Source organism: Moschus berezovskii, chromosome X, assembly GCF_049115385.1.
Source record: "Moschus berezovskii isolate FMDL1 chromosome X, NW_MosBer_1.0, whole genome shotgun sequence".
Classification (NCBI taxonomy): Eukaryota; Metazoa; Chordata; class Mammalia; order Artiodactyla; family Moschidae; genus Moschus; species Moschus berezovskii.
In genome coordinates this window covers 91,058,085-91,070,323 of record NC_142488.1, presented here as the reverse complement: position 1 = coordinate 91,070,323, position 12,239 = coordinate 91,058,085, and the positions used below count along the sequence as shown (strand labels likewise).

The 12,239-nt window shown below is 43.7% G+C and overlaps 1 protein-coding gene across 5 annotated transcripts; it reads left to right on the top strand.

Annotated features, from left to right (window-relative positions):
- Nucleotides 1-4,714: 4,714 nt before the first annotated feature.
- ARMCX1 (armadillo repeat containing X-linked 1) lies at nt 4,715-8,877 on the top strand. Of its 5 annotated transcripts, XM_055393624.2 has the most exons (4): nt 4,715-4,863; nt 5,757-5,860; nt 6,633-6,748; nt 7,004-8,877. In XM_055393624.2, the coding sequence occupies exon 4, from the start codon at nt 7,126-7,128 to the stop codon at nt 8,485-8,487; it is 1,362 nt and encodes a 453-aa protein (XP_055249599.1). In that variant the 5' UTR covers nt 4,715-4,863; nt 5,757-5,860; nt 6,633-6,748; nt 7,004-7,125; the 3' UTR covers nt 8,488-8,877. The 5 variants fall into 5 exon arrangements, with proteins under 5 accessions (XP_055249599.1, XP_055249598.1, XP_055249604.1 ...); XM_055393623.2 differs by lacking the exon at nt 6,633-6,748; XM_055393629.2 differs by lacking the exon at nt 6,633-6,748 and having other exon boundaries at nt 4,743-4,863; nt 5,697-5,860.
- The last annotated feature ends 3,362 nt before the right edge of the window (nt 8,878-12,239 follow it).

Genomic DNA, 12,239 nt, shown 5'->3' with positions numbered 1-12,239 from the left:
GCATACTTAGAAAAACCAAAGTTATCAACTGAAAAACTACCAGCATACCTCTGAGTATTGTGGGTTCATTTCCAGACTATCATAATAAAGCTAGTGTTTCAATAAAGTGAGTCATGTATTTCTTTGGCTTCTCAGTGCACAAAGAAGTTTTGTTTATACTATTGTTAGGTAGGAAGTTAGGCATGAGCAACGAGGGATGGCCTAGCCAAAAAGGATGCAAGCTGATCTCTAAACCCCATCCCAGACAACCCCAGGAGAGCTCACAAATCCCTACAAAAATAACCCAGAGACTTTTCCAACTCCTACACATGCTCCCTAAGCACATGGTGGATACAAACTAACCACAGGGGCTTCTCCAAGTAACCTTAGGCAGCTAGGAGCCCATTGTGCTGTGCTGTGCTGTGCTGTGCTGAGTCACTTCAGTCGGGTCCGACTCTTTGCCATCCTATGGACTATAGCCTGCCAGGCTCCTCTGTCCATGGGATTCTCCAGGCAAGGATATTAGAGTGGGTTGTCATTCTCTTCTCCAGGGGATCTTCCCAATCCAGGGATTGAACCTATGTCTCCTTCAGCTCCTGCATTGCAGGCAGATTCTTTACCCACTGAGCCACCTGGGAAACAGGAACCTATTAAAGGCTCATAAATATTCTACACATATATACTTCATGGCAGATAGATGGGGAAACAGTGGAAACAGTGGCTGACTTTACTTTTCTGGACTCCGAATCATTGCAGATGGTGATTGCAGCCATGAAATTAAAAGACCCTTGCTCCTTGGAAGGAAAGTTATGACCAACCTAGACAGCATATTAGAAAGCAGAGACATTACTTTGCCAACAAAGGTTCGTCTAGTCAAGGGTATGGTTTTTCCAGTAGTCATGTATGGATGTGAGAGTTGCACTATAAAGAAAGTTGAGCACCTAAGAATTGATGCTTTTGAACTGTGGTGTTGGAGAAGATTCTTGACAGTCCCTTGGACTGCAAGGAGATCCAACCAGTCCATCCTAAAGGAGGTCAGTCCTGGGTGTTCATTGGAAGGACTGATGTTGAAACTGAAACTCCAATACTTTGGCCACATGATGGGAAGAGCTGACTCATTTGAAAAGACCCTGATGCTGGGAAAGATTGAGAGCAGGAGGAGAAGGGGACGACAGAGGATGAGATGGTTGGGTGCCATCACCGACTCGATGGACATGGGTTTGGGTAAACTCCGGGAGTTGGTGATGGACAGGGAGGCCTGGCGTGCTGCGGTTCATGGGGTCACAAAGAGTCGGACACGACTGAGCAACAAAACTAAAGTGAAACTGATAACAGATTGAATCAATGGAAGACATACATAGGCTGTTATATAACTTGCAGTTGTCAATTGGCCTTGAGTGTACGCCCATTTGCATTCCCTTTTCTTGATTGGTGGTGGGTACAAGCCCTATTTTGTACAGGGCATAACCAAAAGGAGGAGACAGGAAGTATAAAAAGGTATAGAGCCAAGAAGTATAAAAAAGGGGAAGCCAAGAAAGTATATAAAGGGGGAAACCAAGAGAGATTATGAGGACAACTCCTTTGGGATTGGCCTGTTCCCATGTCTTGGGAGGGTCTGTCTAATAAAAGATCTGTCTGTCTGAGCTAAACTGCGATGTAACCTGCCTGGTGTTTTAAACCCTTTAGTCCACCATTCCAAATATTACAATGAGGTAAGAACAGAAGAAGAGAAATAAACTGATCTGACACTATAATGTAGCTTATTAAGTGTACAAAAGTATTACGTCCTTAAAAATGTACTCAGGGACTTCCCTGCTGGTCCAGTGGCTAAGACTCTGTGCTCCCAATAAAGGGGGCCTAGGTTTGATCTCTGGCCATGGAACTGATCCCACATGCCCCAACTAAAAGTTTGTATGCTGAAACTAAAGATCCTGTGTGCCACAACTAACACTTGGCACAACCAAATAACTATTTTTTTTAGTGTGTATGCTTTAATTAAAAAATGATATTAGTAAAAAATGCTAATCATCATTTGAGCTTTCAATGGGTTGTAATGTTTTTGCAATAGTAACATCAAAGATCACAGATCACCATAGCAAATATAATAATAATGAAAAAGTTTGAAATATTGAGAGAATTACCAAGAGACATGAAGTGAGCACATGATGCTGGAAACGTGGCACCAATAGACTTGCTTGATACAGTTGCCATGAACCTTCATTTTGTAAAAAACTCAGTATCTGTGAATCACAATAAAACAATAAAACAAAGCGCAATAAAATGAGTTATGCTCGTATTAGAAATATTAAGAAAGGTCACTAAAAGTAAACATGTCAGAATTATTTCCCTTGCCAATAACCTGGTAGAAAATATAATCATAAAAGGAATATCATCCCTCCAAAGCAACAAAACCATAAAACACCTAACTTAACAAGTAATGAGTATGAACTCCCTGAAGAAACATAAAATTTATTGACAATCAAAAAGCCTGGAGTGCTGCAGTCCATGGGGTCACAAAGAGTTAGACATGATGCGCAACAGCCACAAGCAAAGGTTGACATGGATAGAAAGACCCAATTTTTAAAGTTATCAGTTCTACTTTAATGAGATTGTTAAAAGTGATTGCTTTTGGAAAAATTATTGGTGGAACAGGCATTACAGGGAACTTTCACATTCCACTTTATACATTTCTGCGTTGTTTGCACATTAAAAAATATAAAGAATGTGTATAATGTGGGAGAGAGAAAAACAGAGGTTGATTACCACTAAAGGGATATATCTTTTTTTTCTAAGAGAGTACCTCTTAGATTTTTTTAAGTCATAAATGATGCCTGTGAGAATCTGATGAGAGTTATGACCCTTCTTTGAACTAAAATGAACACATATATCCACATGACTTTGATACAATTTTAGGTAGAACACAGAGGCGGCCAGTTGAGAACACTTGCTGCTGCTGCTGCTAAGTCACTTCAGTCGTGTCCGACTCTGTGCGACCCCATAGACGGCAGCCCACCAGGCTTCGCCCTGGGATTCTCCAGGCAAGAACACTGGAGTGGGTTGCCATACTCTACGTTTATCAGGACAGTCAGTCGGGAGAGGTGTGCATGGCTGAAGGGGCACCAAGGTGCGTGTGGGCTGTGGGCAGTGACCCAGCAACAAGGCTGGGTTCCCCCTGGATGCCCTGAGGTAGGAAGGCCGAAGGTGAGAGGCCAGCAGGCTGCATCTCTCAGGTCAGGTGGTATCAGCAAACAGCATAAGGAACAAGGTTAACTGGGCCACCGTGAATCAGGGCAGAGCAGGACTGGCAGACATGGGTGTTTTCCCCCCGAAATTGCTTCTTTAGGTTTCATGGAAATCGGCAGGAGTAGGTGGGAACAGCAGTCCCTTCTCCGAATCCCTGAGTTATCTCTGTGGGATGTGAAGTATGGAGGGAGGAAAGAAGTCAAAGGTGTTTACTCAGGTTGGTCACCTGAGGAAAAGGTGGCATTTACCACCTTGGTCACCTGTCCATGTATATTTTAGGAGTGAGCAAAGAGAGTCAGATGAGAAACTCTGGAATATAGGGGAGGTGGGAAGGCATCACCTTCCTCTCTCCCCTCTTGACAAGGCAGGGACAATTTCTTCATCCCTCACCTCCTCAGCTTCTTCAGCCATAGTAGATGGTAGTTTAGTTGCTAAGTCGAATCCAACTCTTTGCAACCCCATGGACTATAGCCTGCGGCTCCTCTGTCCATGGGATTTCCCAGGCAAGAATACTGGAGTGGGTTGCCATTTCCTCCAGGGGAATCTTCCCAATCCAGGGATCAAACCTGTGTCTCCTGCACTGGCAGGTGGATTCTCTGCCACTGAGCCACCAGGGAAGCCCTAGTAGATAAAAAGTTAATCTGGGACAGGTGTTTAGAAAAGCCATCAAATCACAAGAGGTTCACACAGCAGTCAGTCAAAACTTTGAGATAATTGAATGTAATATATTTCTTTCTTTAATCAAACAAGATATGATTGTATTGCTTTTATCAAATTGTAAGTTGACCCAAAATTCAAAAAAGTAATAGATCATTTGTTTAAAATCGCCAAGATTAGACAACCAGTCATCTTTGTGGACTAATTCATAGACCATGTGAAAAATAACGGTTTTCAATTTTAAAACTGTATTATATTTAAAAACTTTCTATATTTAGAAAGCTTCTTTTGGACTATAACCAGTGGAAACATTTTCCTTGTGTTAGAAATAAATATAATAAAATTAATGAGGCCTTTGGGGTTATTCCCTCACACTTAAAATTCTTCTCCACTCGAACAAAAATAGCATCATTTTCTCTATATAGGAATAATGCAGTGCTGATTTTTTTAAAATGAACAGAAAAGTTTAAGAAAGTAAGATATTCCCACTGCCCATCTCCTTTTCTGAGATCTTAAATCTAATTACGCAGAGTGGTGCAGGAGAGGCCCTGTTCATTTGAGGCTGGGGAGGGGTGGAGGTGAAGGGAGAGGTGGGTGGACAGGGAGTAGAGGAGAGAATAATTATTCCTCAAAGAGTAAGAAAAGACCGATGGACATGGGGACAGATGTAGTCTCTGTTAACCAAAGAAAGGCAAATGCCAACTACAAGAGAAGCTACTTCTGGTTTCTGGGATCAGCAGAGGAACATGAGTGGCAGGACCTGCTGTGGAGGGGAAGGAAGGGGGGTGGGCCAGCTCCTGCCGCACTGCTGGTGGGAGTGGTAATTGGGGTCCTGAGCTCACGAGTGACGTGGCTCTCACGTGAGCAGCAGCTAGACGTTTGCAGACGTCCTTCTAATCCTGGTCTTCATTTGGTCCGGTTGCCATCTCCGTTTTACCTCGAAGGCGGGCGGGCCCGTGGCCAGGAGAAGAGGAGGAGGAGGAGGTAACTCTGCCCTGCTGCCAGCAGGTCTCTGTGTGGATGGATGGGCTCTTGCCTGGGGGATTCCCGCGGTGCTGGTAGCGGAGGGTGGAGACTACAGAGGGACACGGCTCGCTTTCTCCACACCCTTGCACGATTTCCTCGGTACTTCCAAGAACAAAAATGGTGGACACTTGGGAGCCAGATTCCAGGGGACATCCCAGACCAGGAGAGGGGAAACCTGAAACCTTTGACATCCAGGGCCTTGAATCGGGAAGGACCCGTGTTAAGATTCTTGCCCGGTGTGCTGCTCCATCTAGCAACCAGAATCTTGGAGCTGTGCGTCTGTCCGTGTCTTTCAGTAGGGCGCTGTACCACTCCGGGCAAAGGAATAAAGAATCTGCCCCGATGCCCAGCAGGTCCGTGTAAAGGTGGGATTGCCCCGCGACTCCTAGAAGGATGAGGATGGCTGGGCTTCTCGCCCTAACCCGGGCGCATTATCGACTCCCAGTTACCTCCCTGCTATTTGATACAGGAAATAGGATATGACAACGCAGACAGGAAACAGCGTTGTCTTTGGGGCCGCGAATGCATCGGGGAGGGGGAATCCGATCTTGGGGTTTTCTTTCGCTCCCGTGGTTATCCGCACTCCTTCGTCCCGCCTCCCCTCTTTCCAGTTGTCCCAAAGGGGTGTGGCTTTTCCTGGGAAAATGGCTGACCGCTGGAGTTGGGGCTGAGACTCGGGGCTGGGGGATGGGGTGGATGGACGCCCTTGCTGGAGAATGCTGCTCTTATCTGAGTCCTGAGAAGTGGGGGTTGGGTGAAAGATCAAAAAGTGAAATCCGTTTGACAACCAGGACCTTGGATTCGGAAAAGCTGGTATTAGGACTGTCTGAAGTCCTGTTCTGTCTGCCTAGCCATCCCATCGCTGCCTTGTCGCCTGTCTGTGTCTGTGGATCTTGCGCCTGAAGGCCAGATCAACCCCAGGAGCAGGAAGAAGAGGAAAATTGCCCCGAAACAAGTAGGTCAGGGTGAAGGTGGTTGCACTATTTAGGGATCCCTGGGGTGGAGAAAGGTGAAGACTGCAAACCCCAGTGGGCCTGTGGACATCCCCCTAATACCCCTCCTTCTCTCTGGAGCATTGCAGAGCTTGCAAAAGAAAGCGCTCTGCAGGGAAAGAAGTGGCTGGGAGGACGTAGGTGTCTGCGAGAGTCCTGGGATGGGGGTGGGGGTAGGGAGGACGTTACGCCAAATTACTCTCCGGTCCCAGAGTTGTCAGTCCTTAGGTTACATGGAGGCGGAAACCTTAGACGAGGGAGGAAGGAAATTGCTCCGGAGCAGTGGATGTAATGGGTGGGGGTAGGAGTATCCCGGTACCTCTGAGATGGTGGGGGTGGCGGAAGCCAGGGCGGAGTTCGAGAGCTTTGTGCATTTTACGCCTGTCTGGCTTCTAGACACTCACTCTGGCTCCACCACCATCCATTTTGTTACAGGGAAGGAGTTGTGGCAGTCACCTTCGAAGGCGGTGACTTTTTTGGAGGGAGGGGGTAGGGTGGAGGTTTGGAGGAGGTCGTAGGAACGGGGTGGGGGGAGGAGTGACGGGTCAAAACAAACTTTCAAATCAAAGCCGCAGCTCAGTGAGGAGGGGAGGGTAACCGAAGATGGGAAATATTGGGCTCCTCAGGACTAGGGCCAGTGATGCCAGAGAGGAACGTGTGTCCCGTCTCCGGTGAGGTTCATCTGTCTGTCCCCTGAGCGCTCAGCTCCACCCTCCCCACCCGCTTTGTACACAGGTTTGCAGGAACTCGGTGTTACTCCAGGCCAGAAATTGAAGGAAGAAACTGCCTGGACCTGTGCGGGTGTATGTGGGGGTGCCTCTGCCCCCACGACATCTGCAGGGGCAGGGAAGGTAGGGAACTGATTAGTTGTCTTAAATTTAGCGTACTGTACTGGAGTGGGGTAGTTGAAGAGGACGTTGGAGAATCTGGAGTTGGGGAAACTTCCAAAATTCCTGATTGAAGAAAGCAATCAGTGATCTCGCTTTGAGTCCCTGCCATGTCTCTATTTGTTTGGTCTGTTTGTAGGTCTGTAGGTCAGTCTGTCTGCATGCAAAGGCACAAAAAGGAGACTGAAGCCTTAAATCTTTTATCCTTATGTCCCCCAGTACCTGTAGCTGCAGCAGAGCCTGCTGGCTGTAGCTGAAGACTCCGCAGCCCCATCTCCCCCGCATCTCGACTTGGGAGCACTCCTCCAGCCAGAGCAAGTCCTCCAGACACTCCCTGCATCATGGGCAGAACTCGGGAAGCTGGCTGCGTGGCTGCTGGTGTGGTGATCGGGGCTGGAGCCTGCTACTGTGTATACAGGCTGACCTGGGGAAGAGATGAGAACGAGATAATCTGGAATGAGGACGACGATGAGGAGGAGGAATCTCGCGATATTTCAGAGACTGGGAAAGGAGCTAAGGCTAATCTTGGGGTGGGGGCTGGAGCCAGACTTCAGGGTGACTCAAAGGCCAAGGCTGAGGTATCTGTGGAACTCAAGAGTGGACCTGATGTAAAGGCAGAGGCCCACTCAAAGGCCGAGAGTGGAGGTGGCCTAGAGGCCAAGGCCAAGGCCCTTTTCAGCACCCTGAAGGAACAGGCAAGTGCAAAGGCAGGCAAAGCTGCCAAGTTGGGTACCATCTTTGGGACCAGGGCCCTCGCACCTGGTTTACCCTGCCCAGGAGTCAGGGGTGGAGGCTGCCACCCTGTGAGGAATGGAGCTAGGGCTGGGAGCAAGGCTAGTGGCAAGTCCAAGGGAAGGACCAGAAATAAGAGCACCAGGACTCCAGCTTTGTTATGGCCTGTTCGAAAGGGCAAGTTCAACTTTCCCTATAAAATTGATGATATTCTGGGTGCTACTGACCTTCAAAAGGTCCTTAACATCTTAGAAAGATCTAATGATCCTTTTATTCAAGAAGTAGCCTTGGTCACTTTGGGTAACAATGCAGCATATTCATTTAACCAAAATGCCATTCGTGAATTGGGTGGTCTCCCAATTATTGCAAAACTGATAAAAACGAAAGATCCCATTATTAGGGAAAAGGCATACAATGCCCTTAATAACTTGAGTGTGAATTCGGAAAATCAGGGCAAGATTAAGACATATATCAGTCAAGTGTGTGATGACACCATGATCTGTCGTTTGGACTCAGCTGTGCAGATGGCTGGTCTAAGACTGTTAACCAACATGACTGTGACTAATCATTACCAGCATTTGCTTTCCTATTCTTTTCCAGACTTTTTTGCTTTGTTATTCCTGGGAAATTACTTCACCAAGATTCAGATTATGAAACTAATCATAAACTTTACTGAGAATCCAGCCATGACAAGAGAACTGGTGAGTTGTAAAGTGCCGTCAGAATTGATTTCCCTCTTTAATAAAGAGTGGGACAGAGAGATTCTTCTTAATATCCTTACCCTATTCGAGAATATAAATGACAACATAAAAAATGAAGGGCTTGCCTCATCCAGGAAAGAATTCAGCAGAAGTTCACTTTTTTTCTTATTCAAAGAATCTGGAGTGTGTGTCAAGAAAATCAAAGCATTAGCAAATCACAGTGATCTGGTCGTGAAAGTAAAAGTCCTAAAGGTATTGACCAAACTCTAATTGGGAGTCTGTCCCAAAAAATATTGGGGAAATTTTTTTTAGTTTGCAGTTGGAAACAATGCATTTTGTAAATTCTTTATTTTTCACTGTGCTTATATGTCAAAGAGATCCTTTCAGCTGCTATTTTGGAATAATGACTATTACGTGTCATCAACAGTGATGCTGACTGTGATGCTTTGTTTTAGGCTAGATCATTTTAAGGATGTCAGATGAATACTAGAGCTTGTACAAAGAAAGCATTTATTGATTCTATCTTGCTACCTAGATTGAGATATTTTTACTCTTAAACTGACAGCAAACTAACCACAAATAAGCTATACTTTTGTATTGGTTTACATCTGTTAATCTTATGTTTCATCAATAAAGTTGTGTGTTTTAACCAGCAAAAAATTATCATGTTCTTGAGTTGATGATATATATGGAGAGGCAAGATGTATGGAAACAAAATGGTGGTAACAAACCTGGGAGCCTCTAATCATGGCCAGCTCTTTCCTTTGGCAGAAACTTATGCAAGCAACAATGCTCTCCTCTGAAGAGGGGATGCTTAAGTAGTGGGCATGAAAGATGGGATAAGAACAGGGCAGAAGAGCACTGAAAGAGGGAGGAGTTGTGGGAAGAAAGGCATGGAGGTTGTAACTTTGTGGAGGAGGCTGGCCTGCATGGAATACAAAGTGTGGGGAGGGGAGTGATGGGAAATACAGTCCAGCAGTTGGGGTGAGTCCTATGCATTGAGGATCCCCAATTTCTAAACTGAGGTGTCTATGTATTATTCCACTCACCCCTGGGAGACACAAAAGCCTTTCGTGACCAGAGGAATGAATGACAGGATGAAAGGGAAATTATGTGACTGACTGTGCAGAATGAGTCAGAGTTGGGGTTGGGACAGGTGTAGCCACTGGAGATTGCAACATCACATGAGGAAGTTATCACCATAGTTCAGGCATAGATGCTAGAGTTGTGAAATTTCACTGATGACCATGGGAGTGGTAAGGGGAGGAAGGATGGGAGAGATGTTTTGAGTGAAGAAGTGCTGCAACATATCCTGGGAACATACAGAGACAGACAATTTCATTGTAGGGTCCTAAGGGCATTTGATAGAAAAGCATCCTCTTTTATGTCCAACTCCGGTGTCTATGGGAGTGAATACGTTAGTTATTACTCTGAAGTTATGAGAAAATAGAATAAATAATTTTTAGTGTTTCTATCAGCTTTTCTTTACAAGGTTGCTTGGGGCAGGGCCTTTATGGAACCATTGATGCGGCTGTTGACATCCATACTGGAGATCTACCTCCCTTCCATCCTAGAGTGTGGTGAAGTGTAGGAGGAGGGACACCTTCAAACTGTGTTAGTGGGACCATACTTGGTACAAGATCCATCTGGATACATGTTTCAGAAGCTTTCAAGATGTGCATGCTCTTTGACCCAGAGATTCCACCTGTAGAAATCTGTCTTGAAATAGGCACTTGGCTAAGAAATTAAGGTATGTATTCATTGAAACATTATTTAACTCTTGAAAATGTTGATGGTCAGCTACACTTTTTTACATGGAAAAAATTCAGCATATAATCTTAAGTGGAATAGCCAATTACATTACCATATACTATAGTCAATTTTTGATAAACACAAAATATTTACATATATTATAATTTCTGAAAGGTTATATACCAAAATATGAAAAATGGCTATGAGTAACAGGATAATGAATGAATTTAATATTAAATCTTTTCCTTCATCTATATCAAAATGATTAGCTATCATCTCCATCCTGTCACATAATTGCCATTTCTTTTTTTTTTGGTGAGAAGAGTTAAAATGCATTCCATTAGCAATATTAAAGTATATAATACAGTATTACTAGCTATAATCACCATGTTATACATTAGATCCCAGAACTTGTTAATCTTTTAAGTGGAAATTTGTACCCTTTGACCAATATCTCCCCATTTTCTCCACCCCCCAGCTCCTAGTAAATACCACTCTACTCTCTGAGTTTGTCTTTTTTAGATTCCACATACAAGTGATATCGTACAGCATTCTATTTTATACGGTCTGACATTTCACCTAGCATAAATGCCCTCAAGTTTTACTGAAGTTGTTGAAGACAGTAAGTTTTCCTTCTTTCTCATGGCTGTGGTATATATACTGCATCTTCTTTATCCATTCATTTGTTGTTGGAAACATAGGTTGTTTCCATATCTTGGCTATTTTGAATAATGCTGCAGTGCTCATGCGTGTGCAGATATCTTTTGTAGATCTTGTTTTTATTTTCTTTGGACATATATCCATAAGTGGATTGCTGGATCATATGACAGTTCTGTTTATCAAATTTTAAGGAACTTTCTTACTGTTTCCATAGTGACTGTACCAACTGGCATTTCCACCACAATGTACACAAGGGTTCCCTTTCTACATGTCCTCATCAACACTTGTTATCTCTTGTCTTTTTGATGATACCCATTATAACAGGTGTGACGTGATACTTCGTTGTGGTTTTGATTTCTCTTTCCCTGATGATTAGTAGGTGTTGAGTACCTTTTTGTGTATCTGTTGGCCTAGTAGATTTTAAATAAACTGATACATTCCTCTGAGAAATAGGATCTTTGTTCCCTTCTGGGAGCTGAAAATGTTTCCTCAATTCCATCTCATCAATTTTTACAGCATTGTATGGGTTTAGACATGAAGACATGAAGCATAAATGTTTCTAAGAGTAGGGCTGGTGGAAATTTGGAAATACACATATATGTTTCTGGATTTAACACATTCCTTATAAATGTTTTTAAAGTGTTCTGTTTTCATTAAAGAAATTCATTGTAAGTATACTCTGTATTTTCAAGTGTCACTTGGTGACTTGAGAGTCAAATTTTGTGTTTATGTTAAATATTGTCATGGCACTAAGTAGTGCCACTATATTCAGTGATCATAAGATGGACATTTCCTTACCCCACCCCCAGTTTTAGTATTTCTGAAGTTATGATAGGTCTTACAGTGTTGTCGTAGTTTAAATAAAAGTATTTTTTTCATTCTCAGTAGTATGTAAAATAATGATGTATCTAATAATCAAAGGCATCTTAGATCAATGAAATTGTTTCTTGTCACTGTAAAGACATACTTTATGTAAAGACATACTTAATACATAGAGGATGCATTTGTTCCATGATAAGTTAAGTATCACTTTCTACTGATAAGTAATTTTGCAGTAGTTTGAGTTAGGAAACTGGCAGAGGGTTGAGGGGTAGTCCTTAGACTCACCCTACTGAAGGAATGTCTAAATCAAGAGAATCTGATTTTGTGGAGAAATCAAGAGAATCTGATTTAGGTGGAGGCTGCCACCCTGTGAGGAATGGAGCTAGGGCTGGGAGCAAGGCTAGTGGCAAGTCCAAGGGAAGGACCAGAATTAAGAGCACCAGGACTCCAGCTTTGTTATGGCCTGTTCAAAAGGGCAAGTTCAACTTTCCCTATAAAATTGATGATATTCTGGGTGCTGCTGACCTTCAAAAGGTCCTTAACACCTTAGAAAGATCTAATGATCCTTTTATTCAAGAAGCAGCCTTGGTCACTCTGGGTAACAATGCAGCATATTTATTTAACCAAAATGCCATTCGTGAATTGGGTGGTCTTCCAATTATTGCAAAACTGATAAAAACAAAAGATTCCTATTAGGGAAAAGGCAATTAGAATTATATTACTCAAATTTTGTAAGCAGGGTATTTATGCCAAAGACAAGAAAAGAAATGGGTGGTACCTAGCATTTG

Bases quoted from the DNA above. Each gene is read 5' to 3' on its own strand.
- ARMCX1 (XM_055393623.2), top strand. From the start codon at position 7,126: ATGGGCAGAACTCGGGAAGCTGGCTGCGTGGCTGCTGGTGTGGTGATC.